Source organism: Tenrec ecaudatus, chromosome 12 (genome assembly GCF_050624435.1).
Source record: "Tenrec ecaudatus isolate mTenEca1 chromosome 12, mTenEca1.hap1, whole genome shotgun sequence".
NCBI classification, from domain to species: Eukaryota; Metazoa; Chordata; class Mammalia; order Afrosoricida; family Tenrecidae; genus Tenrec; species Tenrec ecaudatus.
Window position 1 is genome coordinate 45,175,600 of NC_134541.1, and position 25,662 is coordinate 45,201,261.

Genomic DNA, 25,662 nt, shown 5'->3' on the forward strand with positions numbered 1-25,662 from the left:
CTTCTTTGAGAATGTCATGTCTGCTTGTTTTTCAGGGCACAGGGTGGGGTTGGTAGCATCCGGTTTGGGGGCTTGACTCTCTCAGCATGAAACCTCCACCCTGCAGGCAGGTATGCTGAGGCAATGTCAATCAGAGGGCTAGTATTTTCTTCATGTGCACCTTGATAGAGCTTCCACCCTAAATAATGGCATTTCAGTGGAGGAAATGTACCTCTATCCTCTCTGCTGCATTTATCTGGAATTTAACCTGTGCAACACAAGGCTAGGGGAAGATGAGAAACACTAATTATATTCACAGAAATATTGTAGTCCTATGCTGGTGCTGGAAAAAAATGAGCCCTGTATTCTTGCTCAAACCTGACCAGAGTAGAAAGACTTTCATGTCGAGCCTGGGTACAATAGTGGAAGCCGGAAGCAGGTCATAACAGTCATAGGCACTGTTTTTGTTGAGATTTTTATAAAGAAAAACAAAGTTTCTTTTATTGATGTATGTCCTCCCATAACCAAGTTAACATTTATTCCCCGTGTCACTGGTGATTTCCTCACCTTCCCCGTACTACTTTTGATACCCACCAAAAATATATATTTCTTTTAGTCTGATAAATTTCTCTTGACATTTGTAATAGTCATACAATATTGATTTGGGTAATACTGGCATTTTCACAATATTAAGTCTTCTTATCCATGAACATAATATATTCTTCCATTTAGGTAGGTCTCTTTTGGTTTCTTGTAGGAGTATTTTGTAGTTTTCTTTATATAAGTCTTTTGTTTTTCTGGTAAGATTTATTTCTAAATATTTCAACTTTCAAGTGGCTATTGTTAATGGTATTTTTTTCATGATTTGCTGCGCAGAGTTCTCATTGTTATCATTAAAGAATCTGATTCAATTAAATTAAAAAGAAAAATGAAGAATCTGATTCCTGTTTATTGAACTTGTACCCCGCCACTTTGCTGAATCTTTCAATTAGTTTTAACAATTTTCTTCCCGGGTCATTGCTAGGGGGTGGAGGGGGAAAACGTGTGGAGCTGATACCAAGGGCTCAAGTAGAAAGAAAATATCTTGAGAGTGATGATGGCAACAAATGTACAAATGTGCCCGACACAATGGATGGATGGATGGATGGATGGATGGATGGATGGATGGATGGATGGATGGATGGATGGATGGATGCATGGATGGATGGATGCATGGATGGATGCATGGATGGATTGTGATGAGTTGTATGAGTCCCCAATAAAATAATTTTTTAAAAAACCACATCATCTACAAAAATAGAAAGTACACTTCTTCTTTGCCAATTTGGATGCCTTTGATTTCCTTCCTCTTTCTTTCTAACTTCTTGGCTCCGCTTATGACATCTAGCAAACTACTGACCAGGAATGGTGAGAAAGCACGTCTTTATGTCATTGCTAAGTAAGTCTGGTGGCGTAGTGGTTATGTTGGGCTGCTAACTGCAAAGCTGCCTTTCAGAACCATCAGTTCCTCTTTTGGAGAAAGACTGGCCTTTCTGGTACCTTACAGAGTTTGTTTCGGAAACTCACAGGCCCACTTCTACCCTGGTCCTATTAGGTCTCTATGAGTAGGCATTAATTCAATGGCAGTAAGTGAGATGTCTCATTTCTATTAGAAAAGGGAATGTTTTCAGTTTCTCTCCATTGAGGTTAACATTGACAATTGGTTTTATGTATATTGACCTTTATTGTGTTGTGGAACTTCCCTATTTTTATTTTGTTTAGTGTTTTTATCAAAATTGGGCATTGAATTTTATCAAATGCCTGTTCTGTATCAATGGATAGGGTTATATAGTTTTTCTCCTTTGTTTTGCTTATGCAATGGATTGCATGGATTGTTTCCTAATGTTTAATTTTAAGTTGGTATCAATAATACTTGGACATGATTCATTGTTTTTTAATATATGGTTGGATTATGTTGGCTAGGATTTTGTTGAGCATTTTTATATAAATGTTCATGAGGCATATTGTTCTATAATTTTTTTCAGTGATGCTTTTGCCTGGTTTTAGACTCAGGGTTATATTCACTTCATAAAATGAACTCTGGAGTTTTCCAACCCTTTTTTGTAATCTAGAATAGTGTGAGAAGGATGATTATCAGGTCATATCTTAATGTTTATTAGAGTTCTCTAGTGAAGCCATCTGATTCTATCTATATATTTCATTAGGAGTTTTAATATTAATTCTGATTTCATTTATTCGATTAATTTCTCCTTTGCTATGATTCTTTTCAGGTTTTCTATTTCCGCCCATATTAGTTTAAGTAGACCATGTGTTTCCAGCCATTTGTTCATTTCTCTTAGGTGTTTATATTTTTTGGAGTACAGTTCTTCATAGCATTATTATTATCTTTTTTCAGTTGATGCTTTAAATAGCCTACATTTCATTTATTATTTATATGTTTACATCCTACAATTTTTTCCTTATTTGATTTGCCAGTGTTTGTTCTGCTTTATTGATCTTATTAATGAACCAACTTCATGTCTTGTTCATTCTTTCTATTGTTTTTTTCTGTTTCTGTCTTTATATCTGCTCTAATGCTTATTATTTATTCCTAGGCTTATGTTCCTGCTCTTTTCTAATTGTTGTATATGTTGGGTTATTTTTTTAATAAACATTCTCCTTACATTCTTACAACCTGAACTGCATGGTGCAAACTTAGAAAACTGCTCAAATTCTCCTGTGAAATTATCTACCTCTTCTTCCTAAGTGTGGGTATTAGCCAAGATCTGTACATATCTCGTCTAAATATTTCCCTCAATTTGTGATTATCCATTCTAAAAATATCATCAACATTTTTAGAAGATGTATCAAAATTGTGTCATTTATTTCATACATGCTCCGTACCTGGAACTGTGCATATATTATCATCTTCTTCAAATTGCAAGACAAAATTTGTGAAAAATTGAAGAAATACACTACAACTGAGCCAATTCTAACTCATAGTGACTTAGAGCCAAGTCTACTTATGAGCCTATTTAAAACTTGAGATCGTTGATACCTAGAGAAGTTAAATGCTTTTCTCAAAGTCATATAGTTAGAAAAGGGATGTTAGGACCCAGTTGACTCCATGAAACCCCTTTTATGAAGATTGGTCTCAAAGGACACCTCCTTCAGGAAGCCACACCTGATTTCCCAGCGTAAAGCCTATGGTCATTTACAACCTACACACACACACACACACACACACACACACACACACACACACAACTTTATACGATTTATTTTTGAGAAAGGAACTCTTTTACTGATTTTGTATCTCTTCTGATATTAGCCTAAGATATAAGTTTGCAAACTTGTCTTTTTCCACGTGGGGGGCAGTTTTGATACATTAAGAAAAAAAATTTAGTGCCTTAAAAATTTTTTATTCTATAGCCTCTAATCTAAGATCAAGTGTTATTGGGTGTTGCTGAGTCAGAATAAAGTGTAGGCATCTGCTTTTGCAGCCCGCTGGATCATTCCAGCACTCCCAGAGGATGGTAGCACCCACTTTGGGCAGCACTGGCCTCAGACAATGCAAGTTAAGGGGCAGTAAATGATCTCTAGAGATACTGTTGGTAAAGACTGATCTACTCAGTAACCCAACATCATGTTTCTTTTAAAATGCATCAGGAATGAAGGAAGTAAACAAACACCAAATATCAAGTTATCCCAAATGACTAGACATTCTAAGAAATTACCTGGCTTATTATCTGTTTATTTTCTTTCTTTCTTCCTTTCTTTCTTTCTTTCTTTAATAAATCATTTTATTGGGTGCTCTTACAGCTCTGTTTATTTTCTGGGCTATGAAAGAAAAAGTAGAATATATTAAAATGTATCAGAGATCACAGTACGATATCTTCCTTGGCTAGAAAACTTATTAAGCAAGATGCTATTCTTCATTTACTTTAATCAGAATCTAATTTCACATTTCAAAAAAAAACAACCTCATAATAAGAAATATTTCCCAGCGAGAGTGAATGACTTAAATTTCAGACAAAGGAATATGTAGTAAATGAGGAATTTTCCATCTTTTAAGAGAAACCTGTACATTTCCAAACATAAAAGTATCTTGTGTAGCTTTGTCATAGACACTGAGAAAGGTAACAAATAACCAAATAAAGCTGCTGCGGAGTAAGTAAATAATGGTTTGATCTAGGGGCATTTTTGAAAATGTCTCCTTTTTGTTATTACTTTCTTTTAGAGAAAAATCTCAGGGGAAAAACAGACATACACAGACCTAGTCTGTTCAGCTGACTGTGGGTTTTGTTTAAATGTAGGTAGACAAATTATTATATAGCATGCAAACTTGCCCCAGAGCCAATTTAAGCAGACATTTCCTGTGGAATTCAGGAGAGATGGTGTACTTGCGGGGTCCCCTGTTGACCTCCAGAAATAGATATGGGGCTAATAACAGAAAGCAGTTTTCCTTTGTGCTAATCCTCGGGGGTTGACCATAAGTATTCTGGGGGTTCATCTCATTAAATGCACTCACTTAATTCTTGAGGTTGGTTAAAGGAGTTAATTTGTGAGCTGAACTGATTTTAGGCTAAATCAAGGTTCTGAACTCCTCCGTATTGCTTTCCCTTTATCCCCTGCCAATCTTTCTCTGTGTGTGATTCAGTGCGGTGTCTCCCAAAATTTGGACTTGCGCTTACCACTCTTCTCCCTTTAAGATTTGTCTTTATCATATTCACCTCCAACTAAGGCTCTAACGACGGCTGTCAGTAGTTAACTCTCAGATTTTGTACTTTAGCCAGGACTGCCTATTTTCCTGCATCTCTAATTGCTTGGTGAGAAATTTCACATCTGTATGTTGTCACCACGGACTGCATGTACCAATTAAGCCTTTCCCATCTAGACTCATCGCCCTCCCCTAGGAAACTGGCCTCCTTCTAAGTCTACCTTACAAAGTAAATTAAAAATTATATGACAATGCTCCTTGCAGGTACTTTTAATTTCCTCTTCCCTGTTACCCAACTAAGAAGTTTCATCAAACCTTCTTTCACAAAAATCCCTGTTCCTGTGACAGAGTCTAACAAAAATCTATCAAAAAGCAAAGTATGCTTACCCACAGTGTGGCAGGATCCAAAAGGTGTATTGAGCCATGTATTTAACCATGTTAGGGGGGAACCGGGGGTAGTGGAGGCAGATGTAGTCCAAAAGATGAGATGAAGAATGGGAAAAAAGAGGGCAGCACAGCTTAGTGTTGGATTAGCAAAGGTCAGCTATTCATATGATCTAAACAATTGGCATGAGGTCATAGTCAGGTGGAAAATCAAGGAAGCAGAAGGCAAGGATCCCAATAATAGACGAGGAAGCAAATCAAGGAGGAATTAAGAAGCAGAATGCCTACAACATAAAAATATTGTCTACCACATCAATCATTTGCTGAATAGTAGCTGTGTAATTAGGCACCCGATAATTATTTTCATCATTTTTAATAACAGCAACCTTGCTTGGAATGAGACAGAGGTTCAAACCCTGGCTCTATTCATGGCTGTCTTTCAACAGGTTATATAACTTCTCTAAGCTTAAATTTTCTTCATCTGAAAACATGCAAATTAGACTAAGTCAACTCATCCCATAAGACCTGATTTGATGGATATAATTCACATATTAATAGTACTGATATATAAGGGAAAGTCAAAGAGTATTGCTATAAAATCATGGTGTTGCATGAGCCCCCAATAAAATGATTTTTTTTAATCATGTTGTTTGTGTTAGTCTGGATACTTTAGAGAAACAAATCCACATAAACTCACGTATAAGAGAGTTTTATATAAAGGTTAAATGCACATCAAGAAAACATCCCAACCCAGTGCTGCCCAAGCCCACAAGTCCAACATTAACCCATTAACCCATATGTCTACCCCACCCTCCTACCACCCTCCCAGTATTGCCACTCTTAGTACTGGTCCTGAATGGTCCATCTGTCCTGGATTCCCTGTGTTTCCAGTTCCTAGCTGTACAAGTGTACATCCTCTAGTCTAGCTGGACTTGTAAGGTAGAATTGGGATCATGATAGTGGTGGGGGGAAGAAGCATTTAAGAACTAGAGGAAAGTTGTGTGTTTCATCATTGCTACACTGCACGCTGAATGGCTCATCTCCTCCCTGTGGCCCTTCTGTGAGGGGATATCTAGTTGCCCACAGGTTGGCTTTGGGTCCCCATTCTGCACTCCTCCTCATTCACAATGATATAAGTTTTTGTTCTTTGATACCTGATACCTGATCTCTTGGACACCTCATGATCACACAGGCTGGTGTGTTCTTCCATGTGGGCTTTGTTGCTTCTGAGTTAGATGGCCGCTTGTTTACCTTCAATCCTTTAAGACCCAGGCCCCATTATATCTTTGCCAAATTCAATTCTACGAAACCTTCTGGCTATACTTTTTCCAAGACAGGATTTTTTGTTCTTTTGGCAGTCCATAGTGTTTTCAATACTCTTTTCCAGCACCATAATTCAAATATATCAATTTGTTGTGGTCTACCTTATTTGATATCTAATTTTCACATGCATATGAGGAATTGAAAATATCAGGGCTTGGGTGAAGCCCACCTTACTCCTCATAGTGCTATCCTGGCTCTTCCATACTTTAAAGAGGTGTGTGCAGGAGAGTCACCCAATTCAATGTGCTATTTGATTTCTTGACTGCTGCATCCATGGGTGTTGGTTGTAGATCCCAGCAAGATGAAATCTTTACCACGTAAATCTTTTCTCCCTTTATCACACACTGGTTGGGGTATGAAAAAGTTGGCATTCTTTACAGTGAGTCCTAATCTAAGTTGACGACTGTCACCCTTGCTCTTCATCAACCAGTGCTTCAAATCATCCTCAGTTTGGACAAGCAATGTTGTGTCATCTGTGTATCACAGGTTATTAATAAGCCTTCCTCCAATTCTGATCCCACTTTCTTCTTCATGTAACTCAGGTTCTTGGATCATTTGCTCAGCATACAGATTGAATAATTATGGCAGAAAGACACAACCATCGGTACACCTTTCCCCATACAGTATTTCTTGGTTCTGTTTGAGCAACTGCCTCTTTATCCATGTACAGATTCTCCAAGAGAACAATGAAATATGTTGAAATTATGATTCTTTTTAAATCTCTATAGTTTCTTATGATCCACAAGTTAAATACCTTTGCATAGTCCATAAAAAACAAGCAAAATCTTTCTGGTTTTCTCTACTTTCAGCCAACATCCATCTGATGTCAGCAATGATATGCCTCACACCATGTCCTCTTCTGAATCTGGCTTCGATTTCTGACAGCTCCATCAATATATTCCTGCAACCACTTTGAGTGATCACCTGGAAATTGTACTTGCATACGATATTAATGATATTATTAGATTATTTACACATTCTATTGGGACATCTTTCTTTGGAATGAGCACAAATATGATTTCTCCCAGGTGATTGGCCAGATAGTTGTCTTCCAGATTTCTTTCCTAGGCGAGTGAGTGCTTCTAGTGCTTCATCGTTGACATTTCTATTGACATTCAATCAAAAAGCACCTTGATTGTTGCCTTTTGTAATGCCTTCAGTGCAGCGTAGGCTTTCCCTTCAATATCCTTGGACTAGCGGTGCCGAAATACTGACGAGTTCTTTTTGGTACAATGACTGTGCATTCCTTTCATCTTCGTGTGATGCTTCCTGTAGCTGTCATTCAATGTTTGGGTCATAGAAACCTTCAGTATTAAATTCAAGGCTTGGATTTTTTCTTTAGTTCTTTCAGCTTGATATATGCTGAGCATGCTCTTCCTTTTGGGTTTTCAAACTCCATTGCATTTTTTTTAACAGAAAAATGTGAGGCTATTGTTTAGTGAGGCTATCCATAAGGTTTTCCATGGCAGATTCCTCAGAAGTGGATAACCGCTCCTTGGTAAATCGTGCTTGGTAAAGTGGAGGGTCAGCAGAAAATAAGAAGGTCCTCAACAAAATGAATTGACAAAGTGGCTGTGACAGGGTTCAGGCATCAAAACAATTGTGAGGATGGTGCGGGCCTGGGCAGTGTGTTGTCCTGTTGTCCATAGAGAGGGCTGCTGCGAGCGGAGCTGGCTTGACAGCCCCCAGCCACAGCAGCACTGTTTCTTGATATCTTCCATCTAGTTCTATACCCCACTGAAGGCAGTGTTTCTATGAGTAATTCCTCCTGGAAGAATTCTGTACACTTTGATTTTTATCACATGAGAACACGGGTTGCGTTTTTCCAAGGGATTCACATTGTATTCCTTCCCAATATTCTGGTTGGCTCAGCCCACTGACCGCTCTCACTTTGGTGGCCCTCCTCCTACTTCATTCTAGTGATAAAGCCTCCTTTTCCCAATTATGCCAAGAAGATAATCAGATAGCTTTGCCTCCTCTGTATCCCTGACTGCCTCTGATCCAGCAGACAGTACTACATTAGCCTCCCAATTACTTGCATCCACTGTCATGACTTTTGCTTCAGCTGCCAGCTTCCATCGCTTTTATTATTACATTTCATGCATATACATAATAATTGTGTATTAATTCCTTGACCATATTTTTTACCATGCTCACAGCACCTGGGGGTCCATGATAAAGTCTGTCTTGTTCTTATTTTAATCCCAAGAGTCTAGCAAAGTGCTTAGTCATAGTATATACTGAATAAATACCCTATGTGCCCAAATAAAAGACAAGATTGCAACCTTCCATTCAAGACCCTATATTTGAGCAATGCTCTCTCATTTCATTATTTAAAGCGATTGGTAATGTTTGATGAAGATATTAAACTGAAACAACATTCATCAGTGTCAGGTCGTATATTAATAAAGTTTATATGGCATAATGGATGAGTACGGAGTGTATTAGTCTGTGTAGACTAGAGAAACAAATCCGGAGACATGCATATGTGTGTAAGAAAATTCTTTATAAACTAGGGAAGTTGAATATTGAGAAAACATCCCAGCTCAGTCCAGATCAAGTCCAAAAGTCCATATTAGGCCATATGTCCGATACCAATTGATAAAGCCCTCTTCAGACTCAAGAAACACATGCGATGACACTGAATGCAGGAAGATCACAGGCTAGTGGGTGGAAGGTCTTGTGGATCCAGTGGTGGTGTAAGCATCTCAGTGCTGGCAGGGGTCTCCATGTGGTTTCTGTGACTCCAGAGTTCTAGCATAGCTCTATGTGTCTTGTCAAAGGAAATGTCTAGCAGGGAGTGAGCGTGTGTCCTGCCTCCAGTGAGCTATTTATCTCCTTAGCCCCTCCAAATGAGTTTATCAAGCTGTGACCTGATTGGCAGGCTAAGTTCCACCCCTTCACACTTAAGTCTCAAACTGACAACATATAATGTAACTATCACAAGGAGCTAAGAAATTAATATGATTGAGTAACACTTCAAGGAATTTTGATATAATTCAAATCTTAGATGTTATTTTATACACGTTTCAAAATACTTTTAAAATAATAATATAAATATTTTAAAAATTCATCTATCAGACAAGTTTTAGTTTTAATGGTCATGTGTTTTTGTGGATGGTTTCATTTGGCTTGGCATAGATTTTCCAAGATCAAATTAAAATAAGAATCAGAATTTACTGCATCTTAACCAATGTAAGAGGAAAGGCGGTGCAATGCTGTAGGTAATTGTGTTGGTAGAATTAAATGGAAGCTGTGGTATTGACAGTGGTGCATGGGAGGATTCTGAATGCAGTTGGTTCATAAACTAGGAGAGTGACAAAAAGTATTTTGTTAACATAATTCTATCTAATGCATGTTTTCAGTGTCTCTATGTAAGTAAAGCTATGTAGAAGACTAGCAGACAATTGATAAGTCCTTGTTAATCACTAAAGTTTATATATCCCAACTGCTCAGAACACTTTATGAATCACTGCAATATGACATGTATGCATACTTCAGCTTATGTATACTCAATAGTTGGTAGGAAATTGCCCAAAATTTCTGTATCTATATATTTAACTTTTCATGAACCATTTCAAAGAAATTGCAGCTGGTAGAACACACTGCTCCTTAACATTTAGCATGCATCTCCAGACATTCGCCTCCATAACTATGAATGCTACTGTCCCTCCTAACAAAATTAACACAGATTTCTTTTTTTAAATCATTTTATTGGAGGCTCTTATAGCTCTTATAACATTCCATACATCAATTGTATCAAGCATAATAGTACATATGTTGCCATCATCATTTACAAAATATTTTCTACTTGAGCCCTTGGTATAAGTTCTTCTCCTCCCCCCCGCCCCCAACCCTCACGCTCCCACCTCGTGAATCCTTGATCAATTATATTATTATTATTATTTCATGACCTACACTGTCTGTTTACTCCCTTCACCCACATTTCTGCTATTCATCCCCTTTGGGGGGCTATATGTCCAACTTTGTGATGGATTCCCCCTTTATCCCACTTCTCCCTCCCATAATACAGATACCTTAATGAGATATCTTACACTGTTCACATCTGAATTTCCATAGTTGTGTAAGTAGATATTTTTCTAACCTGTTTGAAAACAAAAACTAAAAGCCAAAAACAAATAAATAAACAAGCAAAGTCAGGATACAGTTAAGGAACACATGCTATATGTGGTTCTCATGTCTCCTAAATCCTCTCTCCCACACTTCTTGTCTTATGAGGGTTGAGTTTTTTAAAGAGATGTAGCCATTATTATGTAGACATTCCACATTCTGGGTCACCTGGTGACTTTTTTTTCATAGAGTCAATTAGCACACTCTTTCCTCCCAGCTAGTTTGTTGTTAACTGAAAGTTAGATACAAAAGCTTAAATGTAACCAAGTTAAATATGTCATAGAATATACCATATATTGAATATTAATTACGTCATGGTCGGAGCACAGAATAGTTGACTTTTGTAATATAATTTTATCTGCTGCCTAATGTAGGACTACAGGTTTGGATTATAGGGCATAGTATTGCTCCTTATTAACTTTTGGCTTACTAGTTCAAGTATCTATTGAAAAATGTACCTGAATCAAAGATTTCCTCCGACAAACTCAATCCCATTGAATCTATACTGACTCATAGTGACCCTGCAGGAGAGGGTAGAACTGCCCCAGTGAGTTTCTGAGACTATAACTCTTTAGGGAGTAAAAACCCAGTCTTACCAGAACAAAAAATCATATCCGTATGAACGAGGGGGTAGAATGGGGACCCCAAGCCCATCTGCAGACAATCGGACATTTCCTCACAGAAGGTTCACAAGGAAGAGAAGGGTCACAAGGAAGAGATGAGCCAGTCAGGGTGAAGTATAGTACTGATGAAACATATAACCTCTAGTTCTTTAATGCTTCCTTGCCCCACTATCATGACCCCAGTTCTACCTCACAAATCTGCCGAAACCAGAACATGTGCACTGGTACAGATAAGAGCTCGCAACACAGGGAATCCCGGACAGATAAACCCCTAATAGTAATAGTGAGAGTAGCAATTACAGGAGGGAAGGAAGAAGGTAGGGGGTAGAGAGGGGGACTCGATCACAGTGATTGACATAAAGCAACCACCACCCCATCCACAGGGAGACAAACAACAGAAAAGTGGGTGAAGGGAGACAGTGGTTGGTGTAAGACATGAAAAATATTATACGGTAATTTATAAATTATCCAGGGTGCATAACGAAGGGAAGGTGGGTAAAGGAGGGGGGAAATTAGGAGCTGAAACCAAGGGTTCAAGTAGAAACAAAATGTTTTGAGAATGATGGCAACATATGTATAAATGTGCTTCACACAATGTATGTATAGATTGTGATAAGAGCTTTAAGAACCCCCAATAAAATGATTTTATTAATGTGGAAAATAAAATTTAGAAAAGAAAGTTGGACACTGAAAAATATAAAGAAAATCCGCTCTTTCTCCCACGGAGTGGCCGGTGTTTCCAGGTGCTGTCCTGTGTACTGCAGCCTCAATGTGCCACTAGAGTTCCTTAATGATTCCTATTTCCCATGATCATCTTCAATCTTTAATTTCCAATTTTCTCCGAGAAGCATTCATAATCCTGAGTAATCTCATTGAAATAATTTGAAAAAGTGTTTTTGAAAGTCCAAAATCCTACATGTAATGGAAGAATGCTAACCTTTGATTCTCTTTTGTGTTTTCAGCAAAATGGAAACTCACCATTTCATAAGCCGATTGTTGAATCCTTTGAGCAGCCACCTCTTCACGTCATGGTTTTTACTTACATGGGTTATGGAATTGGAACCCTATTTGGCCATTTCAGAGACTTTTTGAGAAACTGGGGAATAGAAAAATGCAATGCAGCTGTAGAGCGAGAAGAACAAAAAGTACGTATATGTAATTCCCTGGAGCTGTATCAACGTTTATTGTTGTACGATGTCTTCTCAGAAATGGAGATGTGCGTGCAAACCTCGAAAGAGCGGTTCACTTCGAAATTGCTCGGGGTACACCTCATTTATGTCGTCTCCTTAACCCACATCCCTTGTCCATTCATGCACTTATTTTTTATGAACAGTTCTTGAGCAACTACTATTTTCTATATGTGAAATTAAGGGTTTCATATTGTGGGAGAAAGAAGAGGCTTAAATGCCCATAAGGAGTCACAGTGTTGGAAACTCGCAGGGGCCGTTCTCCCCTGTCATGTAGAGTTGCTATGAGTCGAAATTAGCTCAATGGCAGCGAATGTTACTTTAGTCAGACATTAACATATCTCATTTTTAGAATAGACCATATGATAGATATTGGAATACCATTTTAAAGATGAAGATATTGAAATATAAGAGTGAGGGTATTCAGAGGTGGGAGGACACTGTCTTCTGGTTCTTAAATTGAATATTATTTACACTCCGCAGCAGAATGCATGTGTATGATTAGCATGTGAGTTTTCATGTCGTCTAGGCCATGGTTTCTCTTGTGCTAACATTTTTGACCACACAATTCTTTCATGTGGATGGCTTCTCCGTGCTGGTTAGGCAGCCTCTCGGGCATTTATTCACTGTTTGCTAATACCAGCTCCCACTCAATTAAGACCAACACAAATCCTTGCTGTCACACCTACCTCATTTACCTCCACACACATCAGAACGAAGCCTTACCAGGCCCCTCATCATTCCCATGACCAGTTTCAGAATGGACCATTGTGGAGTTTTCATTAGCAGATTTTCTGAAGTAGTTTGTCAGGATTTTTTTCCCCCTAGTCTTACTTTGTCTGGAATTATTTTCTCAAAGTCATTCCACATCATAGCAACAAGCAAGCCTCTACTGTCGGATGAGTGGTGACTTCACAAGTTGCACTGGCTGTGAATTCCTGTAAGCAAAAACAAACAAACACAGTCCCGGCCATCGAGGCGATACCAACTCCCATCAACTCTATAAGACAGGGCAGGACTGCCCCTGTGAGTCTCCGAGGCCACAACTCTGCGGGAGTGGAAAGTCCCGTGTTTCTCGTGAGGAGCAGGACGGTGGTTTGAAACGGAAGGCCTTGTGGATCATAGCCCGAGTCACCCCTTTGCCGCCAGGGCTCCTGGTGAATGCCTGTAGACATCCCAAAGTTGTCACGAGATGCAAAGTCACCTCGAATGTAGAATCCTTGGTCTAGATATTTCCAATACTTAACCTGCAAAAATCTACCTGATCCTCTTTTCACATAGACAGAACAACGTGGAAAACATTCAGAGATGTGAAAAAATCTTGTATGTTGTTACTATGTTCTCCCTATTGGTAAGAAGAATTTATGATGCCAGACATCCCTTTTTGCAAAAACTTGCTATAAAAATAGTACCATTGGGGGCCTGGAGTTTTCCATGTGCTTGAGCCTGGAATACATACAAATAAAGTACATATAAGTGAGGCGTGAATATCTGTGTAACAAGAGAAATGAAAATACTGTAACTGACTAGTAATCGAGAAGAGAAACACTTATTACAATGAGGCAACCATGAACAAAGCATGTGTAACACTTTTTGTAATTTCCTTACATCAAATATATTGCATTTAGGAGCATATCAGACCCAGTTTTATAATCATAGCCCAATTACCTTTAGCAAGCAATTGAGCACATACTCTAAAGGGACTTTGAAGTACAGACTGGTTCTGTCTTCAAAGAAATTGAAATCCTCTATGAAAAGAGACTCATGAGAAAATAATGCAATGAAAGTTGATGCTAGTGAAGAAGTTAATATGGGAACCCTCTGACTTCCGTAAGGAATTATTGGTTGAATGGTGACCACAAGTTTGCCAACTGATTAAGAATGTGAAGGGAAAACCTTAATAGAAGGGGAAACGGCTCGTGCCGTAGTATTTATTAATGCTTTAAACAACTCGGATTGTTTTGGGAAATCTATTTTCCCCAAGTCCTGTACTACTCTCTGAAGGTACGAAAGTAATCAAGGTAGACATATTCTCTGCCACCTGGAAGTGAACCTTGAAGTAAGCAATCGCAATAGCGTGTGTTAAGAGATACAATGAAAAGCAACTAGCGGGATGCATGTAGAGGTAATAGGAGCAAAGAAGAAAGCCAACTCACTTGAACTTGGCTATTCAGTGAAGGCTTCAGAAAGGAGGAGAAAGTTCAACTGCTAGCAGGACACTGAACAGTGAGTAACAAGGTAATGAATGAGACAAGCTATGAACAGCAGATGTCTTGGTGTAAGATGGCCCAGATGTTAAAGAAAATGTTGGCATTCAAAGAATTAAGTAATTCTGGTGATTCAAGTGTTGCTGAGGTGAGGGGGAGTATGTGAAGAGAAGAAGTATTTGAGAAGCATGCAGGGGCCAAACTATAATTCATATTTATAAGTCTTGGATTTTTATTATAAAATCAGTGAGAAGACATTGAGGGTTTTGAGAATTATGAACGCAAGCTAGCAAGACCATCATCAATACCCTGTGAAAAATGGATCCCAGGAGGACAACTTAGACACCAAAAAATAAAACTAAGAAAGACAAAAAATAGAGGATGATAGAGAAATCCTGGGTAAAGATTTTTAAAAAAGGAAAACTTGGGAAGACAATGCGGCTGGGACCCGAGTTGTGACAATAGGCATGGTGATAAGAGAAAAGGCCAGAAGAATCAGCATCAGGATCGCAGGAAGTCTTTTAGCCTGCAATATACAATATGCAGATGACATCGCCTCCCTTGCAGGATAAATGGAGGAATGTTTGAAGTTGTCAAGGATTCTGTCTTGATCTATAACCAATGCTCATGGAAGCAGCAATCAAGAGATCAAAAGGCATATCATTCTAAAGACAGATCAGTGTGGACGTCAGAAGAGACTCTGAAGCTTGCTCTTAACTGTAAAGTAGCTAAAGCAAATGGAAGAAATGATCGAGTCAATGAGCTGAACAGAAAACTCCAAAGGACAGAACACAAAAGTAAAATATTATAATGAAATGTGCAAATACCTCGAGTTAGAAAACAAAACAATAAGAGTATGCTCAGCATATCTTAAACTGAACTCAAGAAAAAAGGCAAGGCTTCATTTGCAAGATTGAAATATTCTATGGACAAAACATTGAAAAATGGTGTGTGGCAGGGTTTTATCGTGACACCATACTCACTCAATATGGATGCTGGGCAAATCATCAAAGAAGCTCAATTATATGAAGAAGAATTCAGGGTCAAGATTACAGGAACGCTCATTAATCTGCAATATACAGATGACACAGCCTTGCTTTCATGATAAATGGAAAAAGTTTGAAGTTGTCAAGGATTTTGTTTTCTTTGATCCACAGTCAATGCACATGGAGTCAGCAGCCAAGAGATCCAAAGGCATGTCGCAGTTAGGTGCACCTACTGCATAAGACCTCTTTAGAGCATTGAAAAGCAATGATGGCATTTTGGGGAATAATGTGTGCCTGAACCGAGCCATAGTATTTTCAGTTCCCTCATATGCATGAGAAAGATGGATACGTTTGATACACTTGAACAATGATGCTGGCAAGGACTCTGGAATGTCCCACGGACAACTAAAAGGAGAGCTCAAAGGTCAAACAAATCCGTCTTGGAAGAAGTGCAGCCAGAGAGCTCCTTAGAGGAACAGATGGGAAGGCTTTGCCTTACACACATGTTTTTTTCATGAGCGGCCAGTCTGTGGAGAAGAACATCAGGCTTGGTAAAGTAGAGAGGCAGCAAAATCGTGGAAGTTCCTCATCGAGATGGAGCGACCCAGTGGCTTTAAGAATGGGCTCATTTTCCCTTTGTTTCCCCCTCCCTCTCCCTTCCCACTCCCCCCCGCCCCCCCAAGTGGAAGGTGAATTTTGAGAATGACGATTGCAACAAATGTATAAGGGTGCTTTGCTCAATTGATGTATGTACAGATTGTGACAAGAGTTGTATGAGCCCCAATAAAAAGATTTATTAATTTTTTTTAATGGGCTCAAGCACAGAAGCAATTGAGAGGACGATGCAGGACCAGGCCATGTTTCGTCCTGTTGTGCATTGGGCTGCTATGGCTTGGAAGCAACTATAGGGTGGCTACTGACAAAATGATCCTCCCTCATGGACCTGCATGACTCAGACCCTCAGTCTTTGACTCAAGAATCACCGTGAATATAGACTTAATGTACTGATTAACACTGACCCCTGTAATCCAAATTTCCTTCACTAGGTTTGCTTAATTTTTTTCTTTATGTATTTCATTGTGCCTATCACATACAGAAAAGTCTACAATGCCTATACTTCTTGATGGATTTCCTTGATTCCCATGCTCTTTTTACCCTCTCTCTTATATTTTGCCTGATATTAATGTTGATATACCTTTTCTTCAATGACTTTCTCCTTATTTTCAATATTTCTTCAATAGTTTCATAAAGTATAGACCTTATAAATGGCATAATGATTAATATATTAAGCAATATACTTCTGTACATTTATAAGATAATTGACAATTAACTGAAGCACATATAATACTTATTATATCTGATATACATATATAAACACGGTCAAACTTACTGGCATCCAGTCAATGCAGACTCATAGGGACACTACAGGTCAAGCTAGAACAGCTCCTGTGGTTTCAGAGATTAACTCTATGGGAATTGTCAGCTTGATGTTCCTCCTCTGGAGCTGCTGGCGATGCAATCTAAAGTATAACAACTACACCATCAGGGTTGTATTATCTTACTGACAATATAGAAGCAGAAACAGTTCATCAGCTTTTGCCCACTAGACAAAATGTTGGTGGCCAAAACCCAGCTAGAGTCAGAATCGACTTGATGGCAACCGATAACAATAACAACAGTCATATACTATACACTACTTATTTCAATGCAGATTTCAGATTATTATTTAGTGGTCACTTCTTAACATCTAGGGAGTCTGAGTGGTGCAATGGCAAAGTGCACATCTCCTATTCAAAGGTTGGTGTTCTGAAACCGTCCACTCCACAGGAGAAAGATCTTGCAATTTTTTTTTAAGATCTTGCAATCTTATCTGATAAAAATTTCAGTGTATAGAAAACCCATTGGGGCAGATAGACTCTGCCACAGGGGTCTTGGTGACTTGAAAGTCTACTCCTCTTAACCTACATATTGACCTAAAGTTTTGTAGTTCAAACCCACAGGCCACTCTGTGGGAGAAAGACATGGCCGTCTGTTTCTATAAAGATGTAAAGCCTGTGAGGCAGTTTTGCCCAGTCCCATAGGGTGATTACTAGCAGCCCTTGGCGTATAGTGGTTATGCATCGGGCTGCTAACCACAAGGTCAGCAGTTTGAAACCACTAGCTATTCCACCAGAGAAAAATGGAGCTTTCTGCTGCAGTAAAGATTTCCAGCCTCAGAAATGCACAGGGGTAGTTCTACCCTATCCTATAGGGGTACTATGAGTCAGAGTTTTCTTTTTTTTTTAGTATGGCAACTATGAGTTGGAATAGACTTAGCAGCAATAGGTTTGGTTTGGTTTTATTGGAGATAATATTGGATATTCTGAAACTGCACCTATCTTTTGACATCCTTCATGCTTTCATTCATCTTTGTCCTTTTTCACTATATTTGGGGAAATTAAGTTAATTCAATCTGTTAATTTGTTTTTCATGTATGTCTGTTATATTAGTGCTCTTAAATAATTTATCCTTTTAATATCTCTCTAAAGGTGTTACTTGTATACATATCTTTAGTCTTTCTCTGCTCTGTACATCCTTTTACCAGTTGTTAATTATTCTGTGTGAGGAATCTGCTGCCTTTCATTGTCATTGTTAGGTGCTGGTGGCATTTCTGTACTTGAGAAAGTTTATCTCCCATGAGAGACTGCAGCTAGGATACGGGATGAGTTTCCGGTCCTATCATTTTATACTGGGGTATGACTTTCTTTCAAATACTGCTGCTCACCATAACTCTTTCTCCCATGGACAAGATGACTGCTTCTTCTTCGCCCACTAGAAGGATGAATGGGTTTGTCTTTGCAGATCATGAGCATCACTATGGATGGGTTCCTTGTGGGTTTTGACCGTCAGCTTGACGTCCCCTTGTTGTCAGTTTAGGTTTTGCATTAAGGTTTCCTATCATCTTATTTCTTCCTTAATTGATCTTAACTATGCAATTGTGGTTCTTGATATTCCCAACTCATTGACGATACTCGATGGCTTTTCTAGCCATTTAAAATTTTATTTTGTTTTTTAATAAAAATACTTTTTTTTGCCATTTCATGCAATTTTAAAATTAGTGGGAGGGTTCACATAATACACAGTATACCTTCTTTACAAAATTCCTTTATAATTTCTTTTAAAATATTGTATTATTGTGGGGGGCTCTTGGGGGAGGTTAGACAATAAATTAGATCCCCACTTCTATTCTTTGTTCAATTTAGTCAACTTTTCTTTGTTTTTCATGCTTCAAACTACTATATAAATTACAGTTACATTTACCAACATAAAAGAAAACACAAACATAATTGATTATTATGGAGGAAACTCTGGTGGAACTTACAGTCTCAATGTAGGGTCACTGTGAGTTGGAATCAACTCAGTGGCAGTGGATTTTTGGAATGCAAGTAAGAGAAGCAGCCATTTCTCAAGGCAAAATAATGATACAATATGGAACAGTATTTGAGAATAACTATGCTACTGTAGACTCAAATCAATGACTGGTTCTCTGTAATGATTCTCTCTACACTGAATAGGCATATTGGTAAATCGAATAAGTGTATATGCCTCCAATTTTTAAAAACATTTTATTAGGGGCTCATACAACTCTTATCACAATCCAACCACACATCAATTGTGTAAAGCACATCTGTACATTCAGTGCCCTCATCATTTTTTTTCTTTTCTTTTTTTACATTTTTATTAGGGGCTCATACAACTCTTATCACAATCCACACATATACATACATCAATTGTATAAAGCACATCTGTACATTCTTTGCCCTAATCACTCTCAAAGCATTTGCTCTCCACTTAAGCCCTCTGCATCAGGTCCTCTTTTTTCCTCCCTCCCTCCCTGCTCCCCCCTTCCTCATGAGCCCTTGATAATCCACAGATTGTTATTTTGTCATATCTTGCCCTATCTGGAGTCTCCCGTCCATCTCCCAGGGAGGAGATCACATGTGGATCCTTGTAATCAGTTCCCCCTTTCCAACCCACTCACCCTCCACTCTCCCAGCATCGCCCCTCACACCCCTGATCCTCCAATTTTAATAACTATTTGATTATAAGCCATGAATATTCTCTTCACTTCTTTGTACACACCAACCTCTTTTCTCATCTTGGGAAAGAGCATTGGCTTAGAAACTGGGCAGAGTTCCCAATTTATCCACTCAAATTTTCTGGCTTTTCTGTGAAACGTGGGCAGAACCATCTATAATTCTTTAAAACATAAATTTAAAGGAGGCTTAAAAAAGATGTTCACACTGTGGAATGATTGGCACAATGCCGAGGAAACAAACTATTTTTTGTGGTTAATACTTAAATTTCACTTCTGTAATCCCTCCCTTTCAGTGTAACCAAAAAAAAAAAAAAAAGTTCTCATCTGACTAAGCCAGGTTTACTTATCGTACGTCTCCATTGTCTCAGGAAGGTAATGAGTAAGCCCAGTAATAAAGTAAACCTACAGATGAACAAATATTTTTTGCAACACTTCTGCTTTCGCAACATCAAGTCAAGTTTCATTTTCTGCTACAGTCAAAGTGCTGTGGGAGACTTGCCTGAGACTCCAGGGCATTGCCCTTTGTAAGGTGTGCTCCTGAGGAAACCTCCCTGATGCTCAGAGGAATGGGGCGGACCAAAATACGCCCACGCAGAGGCAGCAAACCTCACAGGTGGGAAGGAAAAAGAGGATGCTCTAAAAGCAAGTCGGGTGCTTCCAGGACCAGTTCTTGAAGTCTAAGTAGGTTTCTAAGCTTGCTCCCTCTCTCAAGAACACAGGCGGCTGAATTAGTGCCTTTAATCTGGGTTAGTACATATTTCACTCACAAAGACATCATTCTGTGTGCTTATAAAATTGGCTCCTCCTCTTTGCAAGCGAGTGTAGGTAGCATATTTATAAAATATCTTTGGAATGTGAAGTTGATTCCTTAACAAGATGCCCTTTCTGATCCTGCAAAGTAGGTCAAAATCCCTATTTGTTGTCCTCATTTCATTTATGCCAAGTAAGCATTAGCTGCCCATTTCCTCACAGATAAAAAATGTGGATCACAGAGCCAAAGGCAGAAAGACTGAGCAGGATTGAGTGTCTTTCTGTGTTCTCTCAGGTGGGAAGCCCCAGGTGGTTTCTCTCAAGTTAACACCAAGACCTTTGTGGTTACTGGACCCTCATCCTACACTTTGGCTACCTGCAGCTCTTAGTTGGCCATGTTATGGACTATGTTCATTGTCATCCCTGGTGCTTTAGAGGGAAGCAGGGAAAAGCCATGCAGGTGTAAGCCCAGTGCCTATGTGAAGTAGCCATTTAGAAGAGTGGATTAGGCACAAGACTGACCAACATTCCAATCATTTACCTTTCTATGTTCAATTGTCTTAACATGTCCAATGTATTTTTGATATTTTAGGTAGTATATTCTGGTTTAGTTCTCTCCTAAATGAACTTTTACTTTATTTTAGGCAAAATTTCTCATTGAGCCTAAAACCATGCTTCCATTCAGTATCAACGGATGTTACTTACAGACCTGCTTACCTCTTTACTCCTGATAGGAATGCTTTTTTACTGTAATTTCAGTGTTGCTTTAAACCAGTGGTTTTCAACTTTCCTAATGTCGCAACCCTTTAATACAGTTCCTCATTCTGTGGTGACCCCCCGCCATAAAGTTATTTTTGTTGCTACTTCATAACTCTCATATTTCTACTGTTATGAATCGAGCAACCCCTGCAAAAGGGTTCTTACACACACACACACACACACACACACACACCCCAAAGGGGTCGTGACCACAGGTTGAGAACCATTGCTTTAAAGAATTAGAGTAAGAGGTACATAATAACATTTTGATACCAGGAGTAATCAGAAACTCAGTAAACAGTCTAAAACAAAAAGATATTGAATCAAAGGAAAATCACTTGGGAAAGTTTTCTCAGGTATGACTCAATCTCTGTGTCTCTCAAAATTCAAGTATATTCATTTCTCTGTGAAACTATGAAAGGGTATATAATTGCTTGCAATTTTAAGTCATAATAAAACATGAGATCATTTAGCTATTTGAGAGCAAATATGTTTAGTATGAGACTTCAACTTCTGCATGTAACCAGCAGTGTTGACCAGTCATCTTCTAAATGTTCCCCAGTGTGTGGTTGAAGAGGCCTGCTGGTGCTGGGGGTCAGGGATTTAACAAACTACAGAGTTGGCGGGTCAAGCCCACCAGCCGCTCCACAGGAGATATAAGGGGCTGTCTACTCCCATAAAAGTTTATAGTCTTGGAAACTCTATATATGATCACGAGGAATCAGAATCAGCTTACTGAGTCTGGGTTTCTTTACATTTTGTTATGTGGTTATAGTGGGCCACTCATGGAGCCGGGCTACTAACCCAAGCTGGCAAGTTAAAACCCACCAACCGCGCCACAGAGAAACAATATCCCAGATGTATATCCTTGGAAATCTTATGTGACAGTGTGTATTCTGTCTTATAGGGTTGATGTAAGTCAATACCAACTCAGTGGCACACAACAAGAACATATGAAAATATGCATACTTTTCCAAAAACAGTAACAACACCCACTATAAATGACAGGTCCAGTTACTAAGGATCAAAGCATGTCATGAAAGACAGGTCTGTAGCTTGGATATTACCATTAACTTCCCAAGCCTACAAATTCTATAGGTGAAATTAACTAGCTCAGGGAATAAGCGAGACAAAGCTGTAAGTTTCCTGTGAGTTCTAACAGCAAGCTTTTCCGTACTACATTCCTCATTCCCCTAGCAAGTGCATTCCATTCTATCAGGAGACCGAGTGCGAAGAACTTAAAGAGGACAAGTGTGAGATTCTGAAAGGCCATTCAAATCAGCGTCTCCTCCTGCCTCCAGAACGATGTCTGCACTCTCCATAAAGATATTTTGCTCCCACCAGCAGTCAAGGGAGTAAGGGGACGCAATCACAGAGGAAACAGAGAAACCATGAAAGGCCTTGTTAAAGAACGTGACTTTGGCTCAGATGGGAACTCAGGTACTTTCTGAGCAAAGGGTGACAAGGTAGGCCTTGTTCTATCTCTTTGTATTCTCAAGCACACTCCACGTTTCCAGCCTACTGGCTTTATTCCCCGAGTTCCATACGTCTGCAAGCATCTGTTGCCATAACCTTGTATTATGCTTTCAGTGCCTAACTGCAGAGCTCCACCTGACACAAAGCCACTCTGAGGCCACCGACCAGAACTGGATTTTCTTTCTTCTCTAATCCTATGGATGGTCAAAGTATTTGGTTTGGGTCAAAATTGTGGCTTTTGTCGGGTTCTACCTTATATGAGGTAGTAAATTAACACTCCTCCTGAAATATGTGCCCTTCCTCCTACTCTTATTCTATGGATGTCCAAGGAAAAGGCTTAAACCAAATTTCAGATTTTCTTTGCCCTGAGTTAGATTTCAAATCCCTCGGAGCACGAGTTGCATTTGGTACAATAGCACCCGCTGCTACCTCAGCTTCAGAAGGAGGTGACTCCCTCTACACGTGCTATATACAGCTTGGTGTCCAAGACTTCAGTTATCCGGAACCTGCCAACCCGGCTTTGTCAGCAAGTTCAACAGTTCAAGTCCATTCACGCTTCTGAAAACACAGGGAGTGGGAATGTACATGTCTTAAAAAGAGAAGACCAAATTACTATCTCAAACACATTTTTTTGTACATAGACACCTGTTCTAATCCCGTTGGACAGACTTGTCACTTCTTGATAAAGCTAGTCAGTCACAGTCTCTATCAGTTGTTTGGGGACTCATATTTTATTATCCTGTCATCGTTGTCAGCTTGAAATATTTCATTTTTCACCTCCACTAAAGAGTAAATGCTTTGAAGATATAGTTTTGTACCCTACCTGTCTGTTTATTGACTGATTAAAAGGATCCGATGATGGATTGTTTGTATGTTCTTTTCCTAACTTCCCACTCTGAATGAAGTATGGGGGGTTGAAGAAAAAAAGAGAGGGAGAAACTAAAGCTAAAATTCTACCTCTGTCCTAACAGGATTTTGTGCCACTCTATCAAGACTTTGAGAATTTCTACATCCGGAACCTTTATATGCGAATCAGAGACAACTGGAATCGGCCAGTATGCAGCGCCCCCGGGGCACAGTTCGATCTAATGGAGAGGGTATCAGATGACTACAACTGGACGTTTCGGTGAGGCAGCCACTTGGAGGGGATCGCTGAAAGAAAATTGTTTTCAAGGAAATATTAGCAAAGGCTCCAGAGTTTAGATCTGAAGAAACTGAGGACATGGTCTTCCACCATTCAGCTCTGTGAGCGAATGTGAATGCAAGACCTTACCTTAATTAAATTGCTAAGGGTGTGTATTTATATTGTGATGCAAGCTAGATGTATGACAGCGGATGCAGAGCCTGGAAATCGAGTCAGCCGGGAAGGGTCTTTTGAGTGTTATTGACAAACTGAGCCATTGTGCTGACGGAAAGAGATGCTCTTGCACTGACTCAGAGAATTTGCTCAAATTAAAACCAGATAGCAAGTGTCCTGAAAGCAAGCCCCCAACGAAAACCAGGGTGACATTAGGTTTGATAGATGATCCTATCATTTCTCCAGTATTCTACCAAGTTCCCGCAAGGCTTATTCTTCCCTAACTTAAGTCATGTTATGGTGACAACGGTGCACGTTTTTAAAAAGGGAGAGGGGTGAGGGGAGGAAGAGGGAAGAAACGAGTGGAGGGAGGGAAAGAAGGAAGGAAAAACAGAATTCTCACTACATAAATATATCATTTAGATCAGAACCAGGGTCTCTTTGCGAGAATCTTTTACAGACTCTGAGTGTTGTAAATGGTTAAATATGATCGACACTTGTCTATGGCCGAAATGTGATGGGAAACCATCCCAAGTTCCCATACAAGCAAGGCCTGGATAGCTGCTTCCAGAAGGTCACCAGTTTAATAACCCTTAGAACATAGTTGTGCTCTCTAGCACATGGACTCGTTGTGGGTTGGAACTTACTCTACAGCAGTGGGTTGGTTTGTCTTTGTTTGTAGAATGATAGTAAATGGAGAGGCCTCTTGCACCCACTTGTCTATCATTCTGTAGGCTTACTGGGCGAATCATCAAAGATGTCATTAACATGGGCTCCTATAATTTCCTCGGCCTCGCAGCCAAGTACGATGAATCTATGAGGACAATAAAGGACGTGTTAGAGGAATATGGCTGTGGAGTGTGCAGCACCCGACAGGAAATGGGTACGTATACTCGCTATTTGCTGCTTTGTCCAATTGGTTCCCAGTTCCATCTGCAGTCAAATCCATTCCATAGAGGAATACCTGGTACCTTCAATTGCTTCATATACATGTGAAAGTTGAACATCAAGTAAAGAAGATCAAAGAAGAATGGATAGATTGGAATTGTGCAAGAGAAGTCTGTTGAAAGTACTAAGGACTTGCAAAAGGACACACAAATCTGTCTTGAAAAAATCTGGCTCAGAATGCTCCTTTGAATAAAGGGTGGAGAGACTTCTCACATACTTGGGACATATTGTCAGGAGAGACCAGTCCCTGGAGAAGGACATTAGGCTTGGTAAAGTATAGGGGCAGCGACAAAGAGAAAGGACCTTGACACGATGGATTGACGCGGTGGCAGCAGCAGGGGGCTCAGCCTTGAGGACAATTGTGAAGATGGCTCGGGAACAGGTGGTGTTTCATTCTGTTGTCCACAGGGTGTCTGTGAGTCAGAACCGACCTGACAGCACCTAACAACGACATCAGTTAGCTTTTCAGCTAAAATTCAATGAAGAGGCTTTTAACACTTTTCAAGAGAACATGTAGAGACTACTTTTAGGCACATACAACATCTGAAGCAAGGATCTAAGTAAAAGAAAGGAGAGGGAGGGGTGAGAGGAGAAAGGGGTAAACAGAGGAAGATCAGCAGAGGACATATTAAAATCTTCTGCAATGTAAATAATACGATAGGATACAAAGTGAGAAGTAATAGTATTTTGAAAGTCAAAACCAAACCAAACTCACTGCCATCAAGTCATGGCTGACTCATTGCGACCCCCTGTGGGTTACTGAGACTGTAACTATTGACAGAGTAGAAAGCTCAGTCTTTCTACCATGGAGCTGCTGGTGGTATCAAACTGCTGA

General features: G+C 39.4%; 1 protein-coding gene across 1 annotated transcript in view; it reads left to right on the top strand.

The window, feature by feature from the left end:
- The window catches only part of SPTLC3 (serine palmitoyltransferase long chain base subunit 3), a 159,714-nt gene that overhangs the window by 31,031 nt on the left and 103,021 nt on the right, over window positions 1-25,662 (top strand). The window contains exons 2-4 of the mRNA XM_075527836.1: window positions 12,102-12,284; window positions 23,554-23,708; window positions 24,614-24,762. Of these exons, the coding sequence (XP_075383951.1) occupies window positions 12,102-12,284; window positions 23,554-23,708; window positions 24,614-24,762 (487 nt within the window). The remainder of the gene's footprint in view (window positions 1-12,101; window positions 12,285-23,553; window positions 23,709-24,613; window positions 24,763-25,662) is intronic.